This window comes from Ranitomeya imitator, chromosome 2 (assembly GCF_032444005.1).
Source record: "Ranitomeya imitator isolate aRanImi1 chromosome 2, aRanImi1.pri, whole genome shotgun sequence".
NCBI classification, from domain to species: domain Eukaryota; kingdom Metazoa; phylum Chordata; class Amphibia; order Anura; family Dendrobatidae; genus Ranitomeya; species Ranitomeya imitator.
This window is the reverse complement of record NC_091283.1, coordinates 444,454,233-444,479,709: the sequence shown is the minus strand read 5'-3', so window position 1 is coordinate 444,479,709 and position 25,477 is coordinate 444,454,233. Positions and strand designations below refer to the sequence as shown.

The 25,477-nt window shown below is 47.7% G+C and overlaps 1 protein-coding gene across 1 annotated transcript in view; it reads left to right on the top strand.

Annotated features, from left to right (window-relative positions):
- The first annotated feature begins 3,179 nt into the window (after window positions 1-3,179).
- Window positions 3,180-25,477, top strand: part of PMEPA1 (prostate transmembrane protein, androgen induced 1) — a 62,284-nt gene continuing 39,986 nt past the window's right edge. The window contains exon 1 of the mRNA XM_069750965.1: window positions 3,180-3,598. Within this exon, the coding sequence (XP_069607066.1) occupies window positions 3,496-3,598 (103 nt within the window). The 5' untranslated portion in view covers window positions 3,180-3,495. The remainder of the gene's footprint in view (window positions 3,599-25,477) is intronic.

Below are 25,477 nucleotides of genomic sequence, written 5' to 3'. Positions count from 1 at the left end.
TATGGGGAATATCCATGATATTCCAGAGTGTCCTCAGACCTGATCACTTTCAGCACTATTCACACTACTCAAATCAATTTTGCTTTATAAAGCTGTCACCCAGCTTTACCAGGCTCCTGAATGGCAAATTCAACTAGATCATACGACTGCATATCTAGACCGCTATATATGGATTATAATATCACTCCATAGCTCCGTGGCTATTTACTGAGGGAAAGCTGAGTCGGAAGCTGCGAAAATGTCAAATTGGCGTGGGTGTCACCCAGCTTTCCCAAATCCGTGAGGGTCAAAACTAGGAAGATTGGCCATTCTGGAGTCGGGAAAAGCTGTGATGGTGAACAAATTAAGTGTCACTGAAGAATTTTTAACAACTTGACAGCAGAAAGCGATTTCATGTTGCCCGTTGTGCCAAGGCTACACTGTTACCACCACAAACCAAAATAATCCACCGGGGGCTAATTATAAAGCATTATTTTGGATGCAGATTCCCTGTTAGTGTATGAGCCAGTGATTCAGGAAATGCACAGGAAGCTGGTTTATTATATGCATATAATGTTTTAAAGGCGACTCCACCCAGAATTTCTCATATTATGGTCGGGTTATCCTCAGTTTACCCGTTCAGCCATTGTTTTACGTTTGGACCATGTTATTATCAGATCCCCTTTCATGCCTTCATGGTGACAAGTTGACAACCTTTCTCATCACTAGGATCAGTGGTACTTGGTTTTCAAGGTACCATGACCACCATCGAAACAATGCATATGTTTTCAGAGAGTATCTAATCATATGACAACAACATTTATTGGAAAAGCTTACAGGCAGCTTACTGGCACGGAAGGCTGTATTGTATGTATAATCCATCCTAGTGTACCCCAATTGCCCCTAACAATGCAGTATGTAGTATAAAATGCCTAAGGAGGTGCTGTTTGCTATATATTTTTTTTTTTTATTATTTAGCGAATTTCATTCCTGATATCCACTTATAAGTAGGAGCGTGTGAGGTATAAGCACATTGCGGGCCCTTTAGAGTGCCCATGGCAGTGCCACTTATATTCATACTAAGGCATTAGTGCTGTTGCTCTTTCTGCACTATTAAAATCAGCCATGTCACTTATTATTTATAGTTCATTGCATCATGAGAACAAATAGGGGATTTGGGGTTTTAAGGGTTAACATTTGCACGAGAGCCAAGGCTCATGCTGAACCCCCTGACCTGCCGCTTATTCCAGACAGGTTTATATACATTTGCCACCTCTGTGCCCCTGACAAGTGAGATAAGTCCTTTTCATCACATTAGTTCATTACTGGCACGGTACCTTCTCATAGTGCCCACTGCCCCCATCCAATGCCCCGTTACAGAAGCAGCCACAGTGCCCCTGACAATGCCCAACACAGTGCCCCCAACTTTATCATCTACAGTGCCCCTGACAATGCCCAACAAAGCACACCAATACTTCCTTCTCACAGTGCCCCCAACTTTATCATCTACAGTGCCCCTGACAATGCCCAACAAAGCACACCAATACTTCCTTCTCACAGTGCCCCCAACTTTATCATCTACAGTGCCCCTGACAATGCCCAACAAAGCACACCAATACTTCCTTCTCACAGTGCTCCCAACTTTAACTTTTACAGTGCCTTCTGACAATGCCCAACACAGCACACCCACACTTCCTTCTCACAGTGCCCCCAACTTTATAATCTACAGTGCCCCTGACAATGCCCAACACAGCACACCCACACTTCCTTCTCACAGTGCCCCAACTGTATTATTTACGGTGCCCTCTGACAATGCCCAACACAGCACACCCACACTTCTTTCTCACAGTGCCCCAACTTTATCATCTAGAGTGCCCTCTGACAATGCCCAACACAGCACACCCACACTTCTTTCTCACAGTGCCCCAACTTTATCATCTAGAGTGCCCTCTGACAATGCCCAACACAGCACACCCACACTTCTTTCTCACAGTGCCCCAACTTTATCATCTAGAGTGCCCTCTGACAATGCCCAACACAGCACACCCACACTTCTTCCTCACAGTGCCCCCAACTGTATTATTTACGGTGCCCTCTGACAATGCCCAACACAGCACACCCACACTTCTTTCTCACAGTGCCCCCAACTTTATCATCTACATTGCCCCCTGACAATGCCAAATACAGCACACCCACACTTCCTTCTCACAGTGCCCCCAACTTTATCATCTACATTGCCCTCTGACAATGCCCAACACAGCACACCCACACTTCCTTCTCACAGTGCCCCCAACTTTATCATCTACAGTGCCCCAGACAATGCCCAACACAGCGCACCAATACTTCCTTCTCACAGTGCCCTCAACTTTATCTTCTACAGTGCCCTCTGACAATGCCCAACACAGCGCACCAATACTTCCTTCTCACAGTGCCCTCAACTTTATCTTCTACAGTGCCCTCTGACAATGCCCAACACAGCACACCAATACTTCCTTCTCACAGTGCTCCCAACTTTATCTTCACTGCCCCTTACCTTATCACTGCCCCCTTACAGTCCCCACTGCAGTGCCCATTACATTACACAGTGCCCCTTATGAGCCCCCAAACTGCCAATCCCTACATTATCTGATGATGCCTCTGCCAGCTAGGACATCCAGGTACACAATGGGGTCACCATGGCACTGTGCTAGTCCCTCTCCAAGCCCCCAATGAGCGCTGGCATCTGCCCATCTTTTGCCAGGCACTTTCAAGCATCATTTCCAATCTTTTCATCGTTTAATGGCAGAAAAAAAAAATGAAAAATTATATTTGAAAGTTATTTAAAATTCTTGCTAAATCAGAAGTTAAAGTAATGGCTTAAAATTCCTGCAATCTATAGAATAACTCTTGCAACCCCAAATTATGAGAAGGAAAAGATAACTCCACCTGTGCATGATACTTGGAACTAAAATACATTCTGCACCAGTAAATCACTTTTAATAGTCTACAAGTTTCCTAATCCTCCCTCTATTGGGCAGTGGAGTTTTAACAGGAAGCTTCGCCTTTAAGAAGTGCACCCTCCCTCCTGCTGCCCGGATTGGCTCCTGCTGCTGTCCGTCACACCAGCTTCCCCACCCCCTCCAGCAGTGGAAGGGCAGTCCCAGTCTGGCGCTGACGTCACGGCCCGTCTGGCTGCCTGGGGTTGGATCCGGCTGCAAGGCAATCTCCTTGGACTTGAGGAGGGGGAAGGAAGGAAGGACTGGGACTTGAGTGCTCCTTACACAAACCCAGCCTGGGAGTGGAGCTGTGGACTTGTCCTCTAAGCTGGAGCTGACCCTCTCCTCCAGTCCCAGTGTAGATGTCAGAAGCTGGGATTGCCACAAAGTAACTCTGCAGCCCCCCTCCATCCAGGAGAAGCAGCGGCAGCAGCCCCCTCCACCACAGCCCTGTCTGCAATGTTCCAGCAGAAGCCAAACCCCGAGCCCTGTGGCCCCCAGTGACTCTGTGCCTCTTCCTCCAGGAGTTTCCTCTTCTTTAATGTATGACTTGATGGGTTTGAACAGCACCAGCTCTGCCATCCAGTCCAATGTCTCCTGCTCCTGCAACTGCAAGAGGTCCTTGTTCCAAAGCATGGAGATCAGTGAGTACCCTGTGCTGTCTGGGTGTGGGGGAGTGTGCTGGCAGCTTCTTGGCACTTGTGCTGCCTCTACACAAACTTTTCCTGGAGTTGGCTGTACATTGTGTAGTATATGAAGCAGGCGGGGGAGTCAGCTCCTCTGTCCTCTCTGCAGGCTCAGCTCCTCTGTCCTCTCTGCGGGGGAGTCAGCTCCTCTGTCCTCTCTGCGGGGGAGTCAGCTCCTCTGTCCTCTCTGCGGGGGAGTCAGCTCCTCTGTCCTCTCTGCGGGGGAGTCAGCTCCTCTGTCCTCTCTGCAGGCTCAGCTCCTCTGTCCTCTCTGCGGGGGAGTCAGCTCCTCTGTCCTCTCTGCGGGGGAGTCAGCTCCTCTGTCCTCTCTGCGGGGGAGTCAGCTCCTCTGTCCTCTCTGCAGGCTCAGCTCCTCTGTCCTCTCTGCGGGCTCAGCTCCTCTGTCCGCTCTCTGCGGGCTCAGCTCCTCTGTCCTCTCTGCGGGCTCAGCTCCTCTGTCCTCTCTGCGGGCTCAGCTCCTCTGTCCTCTCTACGGGGGAGTCAGCTCCTCTGTCCCCTCTCTGCGGGCTCAGCTCCTCTGTCCCCTCTCTGCGGGCTCAGCTCCTCTGTCCTCTCTGCGGGCTCAGCTCCTCTGTCCCCTCTCTGCGGGCTCAGCTCCTCTGTCCCCTCTCTGCGGGCTCAGCTCCTCTGTCCCCTGTCTGCGGGCTCAGCTCCTCTGTCCCCTCTCTGCGGGCTCAGCTCCTCTGTCCCCTCTCTGCGGGCTCAGCTCCTCTGTCCCCTCTCTGCGGGCTCAGCTCCTCTGTCCCCTCTCTGCGGGCTCAGCTCCTCTGTCCTCTCTCTGCGGGCTCAGCTCCTCTGTCCCCTCTCTGCGGGCTCAGCTCCTCTGTCCCCTCTCTGCGGGCTCAGCTCCTCTGTCCCCTCTCTGCGGGCTCAGCTCCTCTGTCTCCTCTCTGCGGGCTCAGCTCCTCTGTCCCCTGTCTGCGGGCTCAGCTCCTCTGTCTCCTCTCTGCGGGCTCAGCTCCTCTGTCTCCTCTCTGCGGGCTCAGCTCCTCTGTCTCCTCTCTGCGGGCTCAGCTCCTCTGTCCCCTGTCTGCGGGCTCAGCTCCTCTGTCCCCTCTCTGCGGGCTCAGCTCCTCTGTCTCCTCTCTGCGGGCTCAGCTCCTCTGTCTCCTCTCTGCGGGCTCAGCTCCTCTGTCCCCTCTCTGCGGGCTCAGCTCCTCTGTCCCCTCTCTGCGGGCTCAGCTCCTCTGTCCCCTGTCTGCGGGCTCAGCTCCTCTGTCCCCTGTCTGCGGGCTCAGCTCCTCTGTCCCCTGTCTGCGGGCTCAGCTCCTCTGTCCCCTGTCTGCGGGCTCAGCTCCTCTGTCCTCTCTGCGGGCTCAGCTCCTCTGTCCCCTCTCTGCGGGCTCAGCTCCTCTGTCCCCTCTCTGCGGGCTCAGCTCCTCTGTCCCCTCTCTGCGGGCTCAGCTCCTCTGTCTCCTCTCTGCGGGCTCAGCTCCTCTGTCCCCTCTCTGCGGGCTCAGCTCCTCTGTCCCCTCTCTGCGGGCTCAGCTCCTCTGTCCCCTCTCTGCGGGCTCAGCTCCTCTGTCTCCTCTCTGCGGGCTCAGCTCCTCTGTCCCCTGTCTGCGGGCTCAGCTCCTCTGTCCCCTCTCTGCGGGCTCAGCTCCTCTGTCCCCTCTCTGCGGGCTCAGCTCCTCTGTCCCCTCTCTGCGGGCTCAGCTCCTCTGTCCCCTCTCTGCGGGCTCAGCTCCTCTGTCTCCTCTCTGCGGGCTCAGCTCCTCTGTCTCCTCTCTGCGGGCTCAGCTCCTCTGTCCTCTCTGCGGGCTCAGCTCCTCTGTCCCCTCTCTGCGGGCTCAGCTCCTCTGTCTGCACTCTGCGGGCTCAGCTCCTCTGTCCTCTCTGCGGGCTCAGCTCCTCTGTCCGCTCTCTGCGGGCTCAGCTCCTCTGTCCTCTCTGTGGGCTCAGCTCCTCTGTCCTCTCTGCGGGCTCAGCTCCTCTGTCCTCTCTGCGGGCTCAGCTCCTCTGTCCTCTCTGCGGGGGAGTCAGCTCCTCTGTCCCCTCTCTGCGGGCTCAGCTCCTCTGTCTCCTCTCTGCGGGCTCAGCTCCTCTGTCCCCTGTCTGCGTGCTCAGCTCCTCTGTCCCCTCTCTGCGGGCTCAGCTCCTCTGTCCCCTCTCTGCGGGCTCAGCTCCTCTGTCCCCTGTCTGCGGGCTTAGCTCCTCTGTCCCCTCTCTGCGGGCTCAGCTCCTCTGTCCCCTCTCTGCGGGCTCAGCTCCTCTGTCCCCTCTCTGCGGGCTCAGCTCCTCTGTCCCCTCTCTGTGGGCTCAGCTCCTCTGTCCCCTCTCTGCGGGCTCAGCTCCTCTGTCCCCTCTCTGCGGGCTCAGCTCCTCTGTCCCCTCTCTGCGGGCTCAGCTCCTCTGTTCTCTGTCTGCGGGCTCAGCTCCTCTGTCCCCTCTCTGCGGGCTCAGCTCCTCTGTCCCCTGTCTGCGGGCTCAGCTCCTCTGTCCCCTCTCTGCGGGCTCAGCTCCTCTGTCCCCTCTCTGCGGGCTCAGCTCCTCTGTCCCCTCTCTGCGGGCTCAGCTCCTCTGTCCCCTCTCTGCGGGCTCAGCTCCTCTGTCCCCTGTCTGCGGGCTCAGCTCCTCTGTCCCCTCTCTGCGGGCTCAGCTCCTCTGTCCCCTCTCTGCGGGCTCAGCTCCTCTGTCCCCTCTCTGCGGGCTCAGCTCCTCTGTCCCCTCTCTGCGGGCTCAGCTCCTCTGTCCCCTCTCTGCGGGCTCAGCTCCTCTGTTCTCTGTCTGCGGGCTCAGCTCCTCTGTCCCCTCTCTGCGGGCTCAGCTCCTCTGTCCCCTCTCTGCGGGCTCAGCTCCTCTGTCCCCTCTCTGCGGGCTCAGCTCCTCTGTCCCCTGTCTGCGTGCACAGCTCCTCTGTCCCCTCTCTGCGGGCTCAGCTCCTCTGTCCCCTCTCTGCGGGCTCAGCTCCTCTGTCCCCTGTCTGCGGGCTCAGCTCCTCTGTCCCCTCTCTGCGGGCTCAGCTCCTCTGTCCCCTCTCTGCGGGCTCAGCTCCTCTGTCCCCTCTCTGCGGGCTCAGCTCCTCTGTCCCCTCTCTGCGGGCTCAGCTCCTCTGTCCCCTGTCTGCGGGCTCAGCTCCTCTGTCCCCTGTCTGCGGGCTCAGCTCCTCTGTCCCCTCTCTGCGGGCTCAGCTCCTCTGTCCCCTCTCTGCGGGCTCAGCTCCTCTGTCCCCTCTCTGCGGGCTCAGCTCCTCTGTCCCCTCTCTGCGGGCTCAGCTCCTCTGTCCCCTCTCTGCGGGCTCAGCTCCTCTGTCCCCTCTCTGCGGGCTCAGCTCCTCTGTCCCCTCTCTGCGGGCTCAGCTCCTCTGTCCCCTGTCTGCGGGCTCAGCTCCTCTGTCCCCTGTCTGCGGGCTCAGCTCCTCTGTCCCCTCTCTGCGGGCTCAGCTCCTCTGTCCCCTCTCTGCGGGCTCAGCTCCTCTGTCCCCTCTCTGCGGGCTCAGCTCCTCTGTCCTCTCTGCGGGCTCAGCTCCTCTGTCCCCTCTCTGCGGGCTCAGCTCCTCTGTCCCCTCTCTGCGGGCTCAGCTCCTCTGTCCCCTGTCTGCGGGCTCAGCTCCTCTGTCCCCTCTCTGCGGGCTCAGCTCCTCTGTCCCCTCTCTGCGGGCTCAGCTCCTCTGTCCCCTGTCTGCGGGCTCAGCTCCTCTGTCCCCTCTCTGCGGGCTCAGCTCCTCTGTCCCCTCTCTGCGGGCTCAGCTCCTCTGTCCCCTCTCTGCGGGCTCAGCTCCTCTGTCCTCTCTCTGCGGCCTCAGCTCCTCTGTTCCTGGCTCCTTATTCTTGCTACTTTTTCTTTATACATTGTTGCCTTTGTTTTCTCATTGTTTCCTTATTCGTTTGTTTTTCCCTTTTTATGTGTTTTGATTTCTGTTCCTTGAATATCCCCCTGTTTAACTATTTCGTAGACCAGGCCTGTCAGTGTCATTATTGTTGACCCTTTTTTTTTTGGGGGGGGGGGGGTTGTAGTAACCCTTACTTGGCCGGGGTTTGCAAAGTCATTACACTGCTTTTTATGGAGGTTTACTGTCCCTTTTTGATTTTCAGTCGGGATTGTTTTGTTTTTGCTTGTTTCTAGAAGACCCTTCAACTCTCAAATACTCTTTAGATCCACTCAGCCCCCCTGTAGACTCACTCATGATCTCTTATTTAGACCCCCATTCGAAGCCCGACAGCCTCTGGGACCCCTTCCACAGCCCTATGGATCGTCTCACCTCCCATGTAGAGCCCACCATAGCCTTGTGGACCACATTCACAGTCCTTCAGACTCCTTCTGCAGCTCTGCATTTTTTGTAGACCCCCCCACTCTCCCCCCACACTCATTTAAAGCCCTTTAGATCCCCTCCAGAGTCTTGCAGCTTTCTGTATCCTCTCAACGTCTCTGTAGACCACATTTTCAGCCCGCAGCTTTGTAGACCCTCATGTACAATCCTATAGAACCCCTATCATACAGCCTTGTAGACCCCCAACGCAGCCCTTCAAACCAGACCCCCTTAGCAGCCCCAGACCTTTTCTATAAACTTTAAAACTTTCTCCCCAGCCCTTCCTTTCCATATTCTTGTGCTGACCCCCATTTTTTCCACCCCAGTATTCATGACCTCAGCCACCGAAGTCTGCGGCACTGAGACGGCGTCTCCAGAATTTTCTTTTTTTTGCGTAGAAACTCTTCCATACAGCGGGATTAATCACCTTTTCCGTAGCGCGTGGAATGCAGTAGAGGGATTTCTGCACCCCTGGGGTGACTGCGCCACACAAGCCCATGTTACATAGGAGAACTTCAAATAAAATGTGAACTCGCTGAATGTTTTTATGAGTTCTCCCAGGAAGCTGGGAATTTACTGCGTAAGTCTTAATAGCGTGAGACGAGACGTTTCTTATCGCCGCAGCCGGGATTTAATGTCCCTGCACTGAAGTTTAAAAGGGATTATGGTGACTGCACCAAAACATTTGGGAGATGGGAGGAAAAAAGGGGGCATCCGAGGAGGCGAGCAGCCGGCAGGATCTACAACCGTCCGTGCTCTGCCCTTGGCCGCAGCACAGTGTATTTAAGGAGACATTGTAGAATCCCATTAGGCGAATGTGTCTGATTTGTGCGCATATCACAAATTGTTATCAGTTCAGGCTGAAAGTATTTTATTCTAAGAGTTCTAGATTACTACGTTTATTGCCGGAGTCATGGAATTGTGTAAGTTTGTATCATGAGAGGGTGGAGGATTATGGGGTCATCTGGGGTGTTGTATTACTTTACAGGTGCGTCAGCCTGATATATGGTGATTACTGATCGCTACAATAGAAAAATAAATGTATCTACATATAGATATGGATGATGGGGGTTGTTTTCTTCATAGATGTAGTAGTCTTAAAGATCGCAGCCGTAGATGGTATAAAATCTGCTGCTTTAAGAATTAATGGGTTAATGCAAGTTCATCATCTTTACTGGTGTGTTACATTCACATAAATCCTATATATGTGTGTGTCCTCGCTGTATATGTAGATATGTATTTACTGTATGATGTGCATGGATGTATTTGTGTGTGAATATATGTACGTAGGTGGATGTGTGTATGCCTCTGTATATAGGTGTGTGTATATGTGGCATTGAATTTTGTCGCTGTCTGTGATGGATAGATGGTTGTGCCTGACTATATATCTGTGTATACGGTCGTATCCCTGTATGCATACAAGTGTGTGTGTGTGTGTATATCTATTTGTATATGGAGATGGTTGTATCCCTGTGTGTATACTGGATTGTGTATATCTGTGTGTGTATATGGAGATGTAGGTATCGCTGCCTGTATATCTGTGATGTGGAGATGGATGTGTCCCTGTCTCTGTATACAGCTATGTAAATTTGTGTATATGGAAATGATTGTATACATGGAGATGTATACAGGTGTATATCTAAATGTCTCTGTATACAAGTATGTGTATAAAGAGATGGTTGTGTCCCTATCGACATACAGATGTGTGTATATGGAGGTGGTCGTCTCACTGTCTCTATATACACAGATATTCACACCTGTATACAGAGATTGAGTCCCTGTCTCTTTATACAGGTGTGTATATGGAGACGGATTGTTTTCTGCATACAGGTGTGGATGGATGTGTAAATAGATGGTTGTGTCCCTGTATACAGGTGTGTGTGTTTATAGAGATGGTTGTATCCCTGTCTCTGTATACAGTTATGTATATTTGTGTATATGGAGATGGCTGTGTTCCTATCTCTGCATACAGGTGTGTGTATATGGAGATGGTCGTATCCCTGTCTCTATACAGGTGTGTGTGTGTATATGGAGATGGTTGTGTCTCTGTATACAGGTGTGTATATGGAGATGGTGTGCCCCTATCTCTGTATACAGGTGTGTATATGGAGATGCTGTGTCCCTGTCTCTGTATACAGGTGTGTGTATGGAGATGGTCGTGTCTCTGTATACAGGTGTGTGTATATGGAGATGGTTGTGTCTCTGTATACAGTGTATATGGAGATGGTGTGTCCCTATCTCTGTATACAGGTGTGTGTATATGGAGATGGTTGTGTCTCTGTATACAGTGTATATGGAGATGGTGTGTCCTTATCTCTGTATACAGGTGTGTGTATATGGAAATGGTTGTGTCACTGTATACAGGTGTGTATATGGAGATGGTCGTGTCTCTGTATACAGGTGTGTGTATATGGAGATGGTGTGTCCCTATCTCTGTATACAGATGTGTATATGGAGATGCTGGGTCCCTGTCTCTGTATACAGGTGTGTGTATGGAGATGGTCGTGTCTCTGTATACAGGTGTGTGTATATGGAGATGGTGTGTCCCTATCTCTGTATACAGGTGTGTGTATATGGAGATGGTGTGCCCCTATCTCTGTATACAGGTGTGTATATGGAGATGCTGGGTCCCTGTCTCTGTATACAGGTGTGTATATGGAAATGGTTGTGTCTCTGTATACAGGTGTGTATATGGAGATGGTCGTGTCCCTGTATCTGTACACAGGTGTGGATGGATGTGTATATGGAGATGGTCGTGTCCCTGTCTCTATACAGGTGTGTGTGTGTATATGGAGATGGTTGTGTCTCTGTATACAGGTGTGTATATGGAGATGGTGTGTCCCTATCTCTGTATACAGGTGTGTATATGGAGATGCTGTGTCCCTGTCTCTGTATACAGGTGTGTGTATGGAGATGGTCGTGTCTCTGTATACAGGTGTGTGTATATGGAGATGGTTGTGTCTCTGTATACAGTGTATATGGAGATGGTGTGTCCCTATCTCTGTATACAGGTGTGTGTATATGGAAATGGTTGTGTCTCTGTATGCAGGTGTGTATATGGAGATGGTCGTGTCTCTGTATACAGGTGTGTGTATATGGAAATGGTTGTGTCTCTGTATACAGGTGTGTATATGGAGATGGTCGTGTCCCTGTATCTGTACACAGGTGTGGATGGATGTGTATATGGAGATGGTCGTGTCCCTGTCTCTGTACACAGGTGTGAATGGATGCGTATATGGAGATGGTCGTGTCCCTGTCTCTGTACACAGGTGTGAATGGATGTGTATATGGAAGTGGTCGTGTCCCTGCCTCTGTATACAGGGGTGAATGGATATGTATATGGAGATGGTCGTGTCTCTGTACACAGGTGTGGATAGATGTGTATATGGAGGTGGTCATGTCTCTGTACACAGGTGTGAATGGATGTGTATATGGAGGTGGTCGTGTTCCTGTCTCTGTATACAGGGGTGAATGGATATGTATATGGAGGTGGTCGTGTCTCTGTACACAGGTGTGGATGGATGTGTATATGGAGATGGTTGTGTCCCTGCCTCTGTACACAGGTGTGTGTATATCTGTGTATATGGAGATGGTTGTGTCTCTGTCTCTGTACACAGGTGTGGATAGATGTGTATATGGAGGTGGTCGTGTCCCTGTCTCTGTACACAGGTGTGGATAGATGTGTATATGGAGGTGGTCGTGTCCCTGTCTCTGTACACAGGTGTGTGGATAGATGTGTATATGGAGGTGGTCGTGTCCCTGTCTCTGTACACAGGTGAGGATAGATGTGTATATGGAGATGGTTGTGTCCCTGTCTCTGTACACAGGTGTGTGGATAGATGTGTATATGGAGATGGTTGTGTCCCTGTCTCTGTACACAGGTGTGTGGATAGATGTGTATATGGAGGTGGTCGTGTCCCTGTCTCTGTACACAGGTGTGGATAGATGTGTATATGGAGGTGGTCGTGTCCCTGTCTCTGTACACAGGTGTGGATAGATGTGTATATGGAGGTGGTCATGTCCCTGTCTCTGTACACAGGTGTGGATAGATGTGTATATGGAGGTGGTCGTGTCCCTGTCTCTGTACACAGGTGTGTGGATAGATGTGTATATGGAGATGGTCGTGTCCCTGTCTCTGTACACAGGTGAGGATAGATGTGTATATGGAGATGGTTGTGTCCCTGTCTCTGTACACAGGTGTGTGGATAGATGTGTATATGGAGGTGGTCGTGTCCCTGTCTCTGTACACAGGTGTGGATAGATGTGTATATGGAGGTGGTCGTGTCCCTGTCTCTGTACACAGGTGTGGATAGATGTGTATATGGAGGTGGTCGTGTCCCTGTCTCTGTACACAGGTGTGTGGATAGATGTGTATATGGAGGTGGTCATGTCCCTGTCTCTGTACACAGGTGTGGATAGATGTGTATATGGAGGTGGTCGTGTCCCTGTCTCTGTACACAGGTGTGTGTCATATCTGTTTATATGGAGATGGTCGTGTCTCTGTACACAGGTGTGGATAGATGTGTATATGGAGGTGGTCGTGTCCCTGTCTCTGTACACAGGTGTGTGGATAGATGTGTATATGGAGGTGGTCGTGTCCCTGTCTCTGTACACAGGTGTGGATAGATGTGTATATGGAGGTGGTCGTGTCCCTGTCTCTGTACACAGGTGTGTGGCTAGATGTGTATATAGAGGTGGTCATGTCCCTGTCTCTGTACACAGGTGTGTGGCAAGATGTGTATATGGAGGTGGTTGTGTCCCTGTCTCTGTACACAGGTGTGTGGCTAGATGTGTATATGGAGGTGGTTGTGTCCCTGTCTCTGTACACAGGTGTGGATAGATGTGTATATGGAGGTGGTCGTGTCCCTGTCTCTGTACACAGGTGTGTGTATATCTGTGTATATGGAGATGGTTGTGTCTCTGTCTCTGTACACAGGTGAGGATAGATGTGTATATGGAGGTGGTCGTGTCCCTGTCTCTGTACACAGGTGTGTGGATAGATGTGTATATGGAGGTGGTCGTGTCCCTGTCTCTGTACACAGGTGTGTGGATAGATGTGTATATGGAGGTGGTCATGTCCCTGTCTCTGTACACAGGTGTGGATAGATGTGTATATGGAGGTGGTCGTGTCCCTGTCTCTGTACACAGGTGTGTGTCATATCTGTTTATATGGAGATGGTCGTGTCTCTGTACACAGGTGTGGATAGATGTGTATATGGAGGTGGTTGTGTCCCTGTCTCTGTACACAGGTGTGTGGATAGATGTGTATATGGAGGTGGTCGTGTCCCTGTCTCTGTACACAGGTGTGTGGATAGATGTGTATATGGAGGTGGTCATGTCCCTGTCTCTGTACACAGGTGTGTGGATAGATGTGTATATGGAGGTGGTCGTGTCCCTGTCTCTGTACACAGGTGTGTGGATAGATGTGTATATGGAGGTGGTCATGTCCCTGTCTCTGTACACAAGTGTGGATAGATGTGTATATGGAGGTGGTCGTGTCCCTGTCTCTGTACACAGGTGTGTGTCATATCTGTTTATATGGAGATGGTCGTGTCTCTGTACACAGGTGTGGATAGATGTGTATATGGAGGTGGTTGTGTCCCTGTCTCTGTACACAGGTGTGGTTAGATGTGTATATGGAGGTGGTCGTGTCCCTGTCTCTGTACACAGGTGTGTGTCATATCTGTTTATATGGAGATGGTCGTGTCTCTGTACACAGGTGTGGATAGATGTGTATATGGAGGTGGTTGTGTCCCTGTCTCTGTACACAGGTGTGTGGCTAGATGTGTATATGGAGGTGGTTGTGTCCCTGTCTCTGTACACAGGTGTGTGGATAGATGTGTATATGGAGGTGGTCGTGTCCCTGTCTCTGTACACAGGTGTGGATAGATGTGTATATGGAGGTGGTCATGTCCCTGTCTCTGTACACAGGTGTGGATAGATGTGTATATGGAGGTGGTTGTGTCCCTGTCTCTGTACACAGGTGTGTGGCTAGATGTGTATATGGAGGTGGTTGTGTCCCTGTCTCTGTACACAGGTGTGTGGCTAGATGTGTATATGGAGGTGGTTGTGTCCCTGTCTCTGTACACAGGTGTGGATAGATGTGTATATGGAGGTGGTCGTGTCCCTGTCTCTGTACACAGGTGTGTGGATAGATGTGTATATGGAGGTGGTCGTGTCCCTGTCTCTGTACACAGGTGTGTGGATAGATGTGTATATGGAGGTGGTCATGTCCCTGTCTCTGTACACAGGTGTGGATAGATGTGTATATGGAGGTGGTCGTGTCCCTGTCTCTGTACACAGGTGTGTGTCATATCTGTTTATATGGAGATGGTCGTGTCTCTGTACACAGGTGTGGATAGATGTGTATATGGAGGTGGTTGTGTCCCTGTCTCTGTACACAGGTGTGTGGATAGATGTGTATATGGAGGTGGTCGTGTCCCTGTCTCTGTACACAGGTGTGGATAGATGTGTATATGGAGGTGGTCATGTCCCTGTCTCTGTACACAGGTGTGTGGATAGATGTGTATATGGAGGTGGTCGTGTCCCTGTCTCTGTACACAGGTGTGTGGATAGATGTGTATATGGAGGTGGTCATGTCCCTGTCTCTGTACACAAGTGTGGATAGATGTGTATATGGAGGTGGTCGTGTCCCTGTCTCTGTACACAGGTGTGTGTCATATCTGTTTATATGGAGATGGTCGTGTCTCTGTACACAGGTGTGGATAGATGTGTATATGGAGGTGGTTGTGTCCCTGTCTCTGTACACAGGTGTGGTTAGATGTGTATATGGAGGTGGTCGTGTCCCTGTCTCTGTACACAGGTGTGTGTCATATCTGTTTATATGGAGATGGTCGTGTCTCTGTACACAGGTGTGGATAGATGTGTATATGGAGGTGGTTGTGTCCCTGTCTCTGTACACAGGTGTGTGGCTAGATGTGTATATGGAGGTGGTTGTGTCCCTGTCTCTGTACACAGGTGTGTGGATAGATGTGTATATGGAGGTGGTCGTGTCCCTGTCTCTGTACACAGGTGTGGATAGATGTGTATATGGAGGTGGTCATGTCCCTGTCTCTGTACACAGGTGTGGATAGATGTGTATATGGAGGTGGTTGTGTCCCTGTCTCTGTACACAGGTGTGTGGCTAGATGTGTATATGGAGGTGGTTGTGTCCCTGTCTCTGTACACAGGTGTGGATAGATGTGTATATGGAGGTGGTCGTGTCCCTGTCTCTGTACACAGGTGTGTGGATAGATGTGTATATGGAGGTGGTTGTGTCCCTGTCTCTGTACACAGGTGTGGATAGATGTGTATATGGAGGTGGTCGTGTCCCTGTCTCTGTACACAGGTGTGTGTATATCTGTGTATATCTGTGTATGTCTCTGTACACAGGTGTGGATAGATGTGTATATGGAGGTGGTCGTGTCCCTGTCTCTGTACACAGGTGTGTGTATATCTGTGTATGTCTCTGTACACAGGTGTGGATAGATGTGTATATGGAGGTGGATGCTTCTGTGTGTGTATATAACATTCCAGTTGGATTCCTCATTGATGGAGGCTGGAGCGCCGTCCCTGTCACGGTCTGTCTATGGTCTGATGTCCGTTGACTCAGGGATGACTGTAGGATGGAGCCTGGGAATATATGAGTCAGTATACAGAGGGTAATTACTTGCGGCAGACTCTCTGTAAGCAGAAGATGCCATCAGTTTCCCCCAGGTGAAGTGTCAGATCCAGGAGCGTCTGCGTTTCCTGCTTTCTGCCGTCTTGCGGGGACGGATTTTTTTTTTTTGGACTCTGTTTCTTGTTGGCTTTTTTCTATGAACGTCGCCATCGCAGGCTGAGTTGTGCTGCGCTTCATCCTTGGTGAATCTGTCACCAGATTTGTGAGGGTCTCGTCTGTATCACATCGTCTGTGAGGACATAGCAGAACTGTTTCTCTTGGTACTGGTGACTCTGCTTTGTTTGGGGCTCTTACATAGGACTGCAGACAAACCCAAGCCTGGTCAGTGACAAAACCAACTCTGCTACATCTGGACATTATGTGTAATGACTTCTGTACCGCACTTATCAGTTCAGCCTGAGATAGTGAGAAAGGGGAGCACCTATGTAATACGTCGCCATAACAACTGTAGTTTATATCCTATAATATGCTGGTTCACCCCAGACAAGGATCCCAAATTTTCTTGCTGTCATTGTACGAATCTGCCATAGTGAAGCAGCAGAGCCGAGTTTGTCACCAGTCTAATGGTACTGTGGTACCTGCAATGTTCCAGAACGCCGTCACTAACTCTGCATTATGTGTCCTCAAAGAGACTATTTAATGCCCGGAGACTGAAATAATGACAAATTCAGCTCTGCTACATCTATGTCTGCCTGGGATGCCTCAGCTGTGCAGTAACAGGTTAAAAATGGTCTCCGATGATTCCTTATGCATTCAGTCTCATTAAATTTGTCACCCATGATGTCTTATAGGGCGTTGCATAAGTCTTCCACCCTCCCTTCATCCCCGTCAAGGTCATTAGGAGGAGAAAATTGTCAAAAGTCATCAACTCTGCCATTGTGATGAGAAGTGGCTCCGGCGTAGGCGATCATAGCGCAGCCGTGCCGGTGTAATCAGCCTCCTGTCAGTCTGATACCTGCGCCAGAGACATCCGCACCGCGTCCTAAAGTCATGGGGCGCGCATCCTGTGAGGTTACATTCAATGGCACCGACCCCTGAGCGATTATAGAATTGAGTCCTGAGTCTTTCCTTGCTTTTAGTCGCTGCTCTCGGGAACGTGCGTGAAATTGCGGTTTGCGACGAATTTATTTCACGGACATTTAATAAAAATGTGCATAGGAATAACCCCCCCCCCCCCCCCGCAGTACTGGGGATGGGGGTCTTAGTTGTAACGATTTGTACCCGGGTCCGATAGTTAACCCCATCAGGTACTATGCGAATGAAGCAGAAGATAAAAGTGTGACCCTTTAGGGTGGGCAATCTGCGTCAGGCTCCAAAGTGATGTGCGCCAGTCAGCGACTACGCCGCCTCAGACGGCGGGCTGCGATGCTCTGCGCGTTCTGACACGTTTCTGTCATAGCCGGCAGTAACTTCTCCACAAATGAGCCTTGGGCATCCATGACCCTGGCATTGGTTCACAAGACCAGGCATTTTGGAGATGCTCTGACCTAGTCGTCTAGACATCGCCATTTGGTTCTTGTCTGATACGTTTGCCTTTTTTTTTTTTTTTTTTTGTATCATTCCATCAATATCAAGAACTGACTAAAAACTTGCAGCCGCACGCATCCCACCCCCGACAGGTGCCATTGTCACCAGATTATCATGTTCTTCAAATCCAGTGTCCGTGGTTTTAATGTTATGGCCGTAAATAATTTCTGTCAGAATTTTCTTAATTTATTCCTTTAATTTATATACATAAAAATACTAAGGTATGGTATAGTGTGATGGCCGTCTATGGTACAGACGCGCTTCCCCCACGGGTTACGCCGTTGACTCATCGCTTTTGATTCCTCCGTCTCGATCTTCCAGGACAGCAGCATCTTGCAGACGTCTGTCTGGGATTTTTTTTTTTTCTCTCCTGTCTGGGGGCAAATAATCAGACACTGTGAGCGCGCTTATAAACAGTCTGCAGAACCTGCTGGGTAGCGCTTTCACTGAGAACTGCTGCAGAACATCTTGGATAATCAAAAGATGTCTTATTGCCAAGCGAATGTCATTGCTAATATTTCTTATTCAGCTCAGAATTGGGCATTTACCCACTATGCCAGCCTTTCTATAGATACCTGGCCATAGATGTATTAATTCAGCTGATCCGACTGTGAACGATAGATAATGGCGGCTTTGATGGCGCCAAAACCGACATTTCTGGCTATTGTAGCTAAACTGGATATATCCTAAAATTTCCTGTGCCGTGTAATCTATTGTTCCCCGTTATCAGCCATTTCTAGCCTGCAAAAATTGACTGCAAGACAGGTGAATACATTTCCGACTACAGAGATCCTGCCTGGGCACCTCTCTGATAATGTGGTGTTCCCTGTTATCAGCCAGACTGTACTCATTTATCCTATACTCTATTGCTCCCTGTTATCAGCCAGACAAGGCTGACTGTACTACTCGTTTATCCTGTACTCTATTGTTCCCTGTTATCAGCCAGACAAGGCTGACTGTACTCATTTATCCTGCACTCTTTTGCTCCCTGTTATCAGTGTTTTCAGGCTGTAGTGAGTCTGATTGCAGTTTTATCCATAGGATGACTGACCTAATGTCTAAGGCTACGTTCACATTTGCGTTGCGTCGGGCGCAGCTGCGGCGACGCATGCGTCATGCTCCCCTATATTTAACATTGCACTTGCGTTTTGTGACGCATGCGTCACTGTGGCGCATGCGTCAGGGCGCAGAGGACGCTGCATGATGCAGTTTTTTCTGCGCCAAAAACCATGCAAAAGTGAACGCATGCGTCACAAAACGCTGCGTTGTGCATGCGTTTACATTTGCTTTGTTTGTTGCGTCGCCGACGCTGCACCGCACAACGCAAATGTGAACGTAGCCTAAGAAACGCCCTACCACCAAGATCCCTAATTTATATCCCAAATCCCCAGCGCTGAGAAACTCCATTCCCTGTATATGTTGATATCGGCCACTGTTGATATAAGGATCCCGTACCATTAAAAGATACAGGATTAGTTCCCTTTTAAATTCACTATATGGCGGTATTACCTGCTCAGACTGCAGTCTTTGCAGCGGATTTCATGTCCTGGCAATCCTCAGAAACTCTCATCGTTGTGTCCTCTTGGATGCTGAGATCTGTTATCTGTTCTGCAAATCTAATTTTATCAGGGAAAGAACAGAATTTGGAACAGCAGAGAAAATAATACAAATCTTTGGGAAGCCGAGATCTGCACATATGTTCCCCAACCCACGGCAGCTTGTGGTGTTATGTCACCTGTAGTTACCGTATCCTGCTAAACCGCTCCTCGCCGTGCGCTGGACGCTGCCTGGGAGGAAACAGACGTGCCACGAACACTCACCTTCCATGACCCCGCTCAGACTGCGCTACCAGCCAGGTTTAAAGGGGACACAGGATGCAAAAATAATACCGCCATTCCATTTTCCAAAACCTTGCCTCCTAAATTGAAAAAGAAAATACTTCAGTATGAGTGAATGCTTTAATGGTTGTTCATGCACCTGGAAGCCCAGGATGAGTAGTTTTGGGTTTCTTCATCATCCACAAATCCTTTTATTGCTAATTTCCATTTTGCATGACGGATAAGGATTTGCCAAACTGGCTCCCTTAGGCGGGGGCTGCATATGTCCCCCCAACCCTATAATAAAATAATGTCCATTGTAAGGGGGTAATAAGAATGGAAGCTGTGGGAGCCAAACTCATCATATATCCATGACTTAATTACCGAGTAGGAGTCTCTATTGTCCCCTTTTATCAGTCATTTTGTTATCACTGCAATATTTTATAAAAGTGATAATAACAAGAAATATCAAACCCCCTCCCCCAATTATCACTACTTTGTGTCACAAATCCCAAGACCTGATACACCCTTCCCCCAGACATCTACTCCACATGTGACTGACATCAGCTGCTCCTCACTCCAGCACAAGCCACTGGCCCTTTAAATCAATTGTCTTGTGCCTTGTACATGATGGTATCTGTGTAGTCACCTCATATCCTGCTGTGGTTTATTGACTATTTAAAATGCTATAGATCAGCGCTCCAGTTATGGTCAGAAATGTGTCTACGAGGTTTTCCTTTGAACACTTTTGGTTTCCACTTATGGGGCACAATCCGCCATATATTCATCTTCCAATAGGTGCCTTTCTTGAGCTAAGACCTAGGTATAATAGATCTACGCTTTACAACTGAGTACGATAGTGCTGTAATATAGTTGTTACGCTGTAATCATCTGTAAATATTGAAGGATGATTCCAGTTACTTTTCAGGTTAATATTACTATATATTGCATTACTGCTCCTATGTACAAGAATATAACTACTATTATACTGCCCCTATGTACAAGAATATTACTATTATAATACTGTCCCTATGTACAAGAATATAACTACTATAATACTGCCCCCTATGTATAAGAATATAACTACTATAATACTGCATCCTATGTACAAGAATATAGCTACTATAATACAGCCCCTATGTACAAGAATATAACTACTATGATACTGCCCCTATGTACAAGAATATAACTACTATAATACTGCCTCCTATGTACAAGAATATAACTACTATAATACTGCCCCTATGTACAAGAATATAACTACTATAATAATGCTCCTATGTACAAGAATACAACTACTATAATACTGCCTCTTATGTACAAGAATATAACTACTATAATACTGCTCCTATGTACAAGAATATAACTACTATAATACTGCTCCTATGTACAAGAATATAACTACTATAATACTGCCTCCTATGTACAAGAATATAACTACTATAATACTGCCCCTATGTACAAGAATATAACTACTATAATAATGCTCCTATGTACAAGAATACAACTACTATAATACTGCCCCTTATGTACAAGAATATAACTACTATAATACTGCTCCTATGTACAAGAATATAACTACTATAATACTGCCTCCTATGTACAAGAATATAACTACTATAATACTGCCCCTATGTACAAGAATATAACTACTATAATAATGCTCCTATGTACAAGAATACAACTACTATAATACTGCCTCTTATGTACAAGAATATAACTACTATAATACTTCCCCTATGTACAAGAATATAACTGCTATAATACTGCCTCCTATGTACAAGAATATAACTACTATAATACTTCCCCTATGTATAAGAACATAACTACTATAATACTGCTCCTATGTACAAGAATATAACTACTATAATACTGCCCCTATGTACAAGAATATAACTACTAAAATACTGCCCCCTATGAACTAGCACCGTATATGTAAGCTTTCTGCCTTACTCCATATTCTGGCACCTTTTCTTTATGAATACCCTGAGCAGCGTTGCCAGGCGCCCCTTCTCCTCCTCTGTATAGCTTTTCCCATTGATTACTTTCTCTGTGATTAGTTATTTAACCTCTGGTGTCTCAGGGATAGATAAACACACAAATGCTCGGAAGGTTCACAGGAGTAGCAGAATTAGCTGGAATTCGCCGCGGTCTGCCAGACAATTAGTGTTTTATTTTTCATCTTATTGTTGAAGATGCAGCACAAAAAAGGTAGGCTCATCACTGATTTAATTTTGTGGGTTTTATCTCAATTAATAAATGTAGTAATGGGTTACTTGGTAGAGGACTGACTCGTTTTGAAAGAACAAACTTAATTCTTATCGTTAACGGAAAAACGATGTAAATAATCGCTTCTCGCTTGTGAGATGAACCATGAAAAGGAGATTTATCATTCCATTTGGAAAAGTGATCTAAAAGGTGTAGAACACACAAATTCTCTTTCCAGGGTGGGCAAAATTTGGTGATTGTTTGGGGTCTCACTGTTGAAAACTCCCTTGTTCTTTGTATATCAAGGGACAACTGTGCCCCAATTATAATATTCTATGTGGGATGTAGTCCAGTTGTATTTGTCCAAATAACATTTCCCCCTGCAGTGCCAGATGGACTTGTGTATAATTGAGCTCAATATTTTCCCCCAAAAAATAAAAAAAATAAAAAAGACACAATCTAAGTGATCAAAGTGTAGAAGTCCGGTCACTCGTGAAGGTCAGGTCCGATGTGCAGCCATTTATATAGCAAATCAACCCAAACAAAGTATCTCCATTTCCCCATTCTCTGTATCAATAGAATGTGTCATGGAGGAGGTTGCCCCTGTCAATGCTGACTAGGGCATGGGGTCTTCTTAAACTTGGCATGACCCTTTGAGGGACTAGATAGCACTTCCCTTGGGAACCATATCTGGCATTTGACACTAAAGGATTCCAATATTTATTTCCAGTGCTATGGTAAGGTATGTGGTGTCTTGTCCGGGATCATTTCTGGATTCATAAAAAAAAAAGGATTGGCTAAAATTAATAAAAATTATTCTAATTTCCGGGAACATAGCTGGTGGACATCTTCTTCTCCTTCTTACAAAGTCCTCCCATAAAAATGATCTGAGGTCAAACCCATGTCTTGTTTTATAAGCAATTTTTTTTTGTATCTGGTCTTTTATGGTGTCTCCTGCCAAACTAGTAAAAGCCCCAGCTGTTAACGTCTGTGTCACCTCCACATGCCTGGTCTTTAAGGACAAGGATCAGATCGGTGGGAAAGGTCTTTGTGAAGGTTATTAGTGAAGTTTAAAGGTCAATTGTCTTATAAACATCACAAAGGCACTGAGGGGCCGATTCTTGGCCTCCTAGTATAATTGCTGGGAGTCTTCAAAAGCCGTTTGACCCTCCCTTTTTTTTTTTTCTTTTGTGGTCTGTTGGATTGTTTTGGATGCCCCTGTAGTATGGTGGCTTCTTGGGCATCAGGGTCAGGAGTTCATGATTGTTCTTGTAAGTTGGGCTTACTATCCTATTGCTCTCCCGTTTTGCACACTACCATAAACCAAAGACTTTCTCAACCCTGACACAATTGGACACATTTGATCTAGTTTGGTTTTTAGGACAATTTTTGAAAAGATTATGAAGATGACCTTCCAGTCACACAGTACTACAAAGGATCTTCATGGCCCCATTCTTTGACCTGGCTTGATCAGCTTGTCATCCTTGTCTTGTCTCAATAACGATTTCCATATCTGATATTTTCCTACAAAACTCTCCATTCTGCAAACTTCCATCAGTCCTTTCCGTCATCCAAAAATAATTGCCCCCATTCTGTACAAAATAATGGTGTAAGTTCTAGCACCATCACTTCTGTTATCATTCATTTTGAGACTCTGCCGATGGAAGCTAGAATCTGAGGATAAAGGACCCCCCCATATACATAATCTAATAATAATCTGTGTGTGGGGGGCTTCCCAATTCTCACTCACCCCCCAAACTGATGATGATATCTGGGGAGATAAGGATCTTTTTGTCATAAGCTATTGCAAGAGGGGTCTGACGAGGACTGTCGTGGAGAACCCGGGAGCACTTGAAAGAGCAAGTGCTCCTAAGATGTAGCTGCCAGCAAAACCATCGTTCTAGTAAGCAAGTGCTCCTAAGATGTAGCTGCCAGCAAACCGTACCATCGTCCCTCAGCTATCTATCATGTATGGAGGGTTTACTTGCTTGCCCCGTAAACAATAGATAGATGTCGGACGTACGACCTATGGTTTGGCCCATAGCTTCCTTTCCCGACTTCCTTTTACATAGGAGCGCTTGGATGTGAGTAGTTAGGTTACTTCTCCCTAACAACTCCTCAAGTATTGAACCAGGCTAGCCGCGGGTTCCCTTAACCAAAACTTGGCCATGGACCCAGGGATGTGGAGTCTGAGTCAGAACCCATTTTGGTGAAGTCGGAGTCAGTGTCATGGAAATTTTGGAGTCGGAGGTTTGGCTTACTGACTCCACAGCCCTGCATGGACTATGAAACTTGGATGTTTGAAGCCAGTCTAAGGGGCAGGGAACTTTTTGGCCTTGAGTAACCACAATACGCTCTCCTGCAGTCTTAAAGAGAATATGTGGGCCCAAGGTGTCTATGCTCGACCTCTGCTCCATTCAGATGAAGCTCTTCAGAGCCTTATTCTTCGTATCAATGGGTTTCCCAGCAGTGTGACCCCCAGCGATCAAGAAGGTGTCTGATGGTTTCTATACTTTCTAGAAACCATTTATAGGAGTTTTCCTTGGATTTGGAAACACATGACTCCTTTCATACAAAAACAGTGCCACACCTGTCCACAGGTTGTGTGTGGCACTGCAGCTCCTTCCCTAATTCTGGACCACTCTCTTGAAGCCTATGGTTGCTGTCATCCAGTTTTCATATAAATGCACTTAGCGACTGTCAGATGATGATTTTTTTTTTTTTTAGAGCAAATTGTGAGGAGTTGAAAGATTATGAGCCTCGGACCGGCCCTCGGTATCCTTACCCGCTGCCCCTGACAGGACGGAATACTGGATATTGTAGCGGTCGTATTAATTTTGCATCCAATTAATCCACTTTTACATGACTTTGTACAAACACGTCTGGCGCTCTTTGTTCCTTTAGCTTCGCCCCTAATTGATGTCTGTAAAAGCCCAAAGGTTTATTCTTGCGGAAAGCATGATTCATTTATCGGTGTCTCCACCAGCCGGGCACATCTTACTGTAATTCCAAACCAGTCATATAAGCCGGGAGTGATTCACTGCAATGTGCCCAGGACGGACGGACATCTCTGCGGCCAAGACTATGCTTGGACTTGGGTCCACGATAAGATTTAGAAAAATACAGCTTCTTTTTTTTGAACAGCGCCACACCTGCTCACAGGTTGCATGTGGTATTGTAGCTAATTCACTTCAATGGAGATGAACTCAGGGCAGGCATTGTGCTTTTTTGTTTTTCCTCTTCATTTTTCTAACGAAAGAAGTAATGTTTTTTTATCCCTATGATCAAATTTTAAAGATTTTCCTCCCCTTGGGCTGTGTTTTGGGGTATCTTTCTTTTGTTGTTTTTTATTCACAGGATTCAAAGAGTGTTTAACCCCTTCATGACCCAGCCTATTTTGACCTTAATGACCTGGCCGTTTTTTGCAATTCTGACCAGTGTCCCTTTATGAGGTAATAACTCAGGAACGCTTCAACGGATCCTAGCGGTTCTGAGATTGTTTTTTCGTGACATATTGGGCTTCATGTTAGTGGTAAATTTAGGTCAATAAACTATGCGTTTATTTGTGATAAAAATGAAAATTTGGCGAAAATTTTGAAAATTTCGCAATTTTCACAATTTGAATTTTTATTCTGTTAAACCAGAGAGTTATGTGACACAAAATAGTTAATAAATAACATTTCCCACATGTATACTTTACATCAGCACAATTTTGGAAACAAAATTTTTTTTTGCTAGGAAGTTATAAGGGTTAAAATTTGACCAGCGATTTCTCATTTTTACAACGAAATTTACAAAACCATTTTTTTTAGGGACCACCTCACATTTGAAGTCAGTTTACGGGATCTACGGTATATGGCTGAAAATACCCAAAAGTGACACCATTCTAAAAACTGCACCCCTCAAGGTGCACAAAACCACATTCAAGAAGTTTATTAACCCTTCAGGTGCTTCACAGCAGCAGAAGCAACATGGAAGGAAAAAATGAACATTTAACTTTTCAGTCACAAAAATTATATTTTAGCAACAATTTTTTTGATTTCACAATGGTAAAAGGAGAAACTGAACCACGAAAGTTGTTGTCCATTTTGTCCTGAGTACGCTGATACCTCATGTGGGGGTAAACCACTGTTTGGGCGCACGGCAGGGCTTGGAAGGGAAGGAGCGCCATTTGACTTTTTGAATGAAAAATTGGCTCCACTCTTTAGCGGACACCATGTCACGTTTGGAGAGCCCCGTGTGCCTAAAAATTGGAGCTCCCCCACAAGTGACCCCATTTTGGAAACTAGACCCCCCAAGGAACTTATCTAGATGCATATTGAGCACTTTAAACC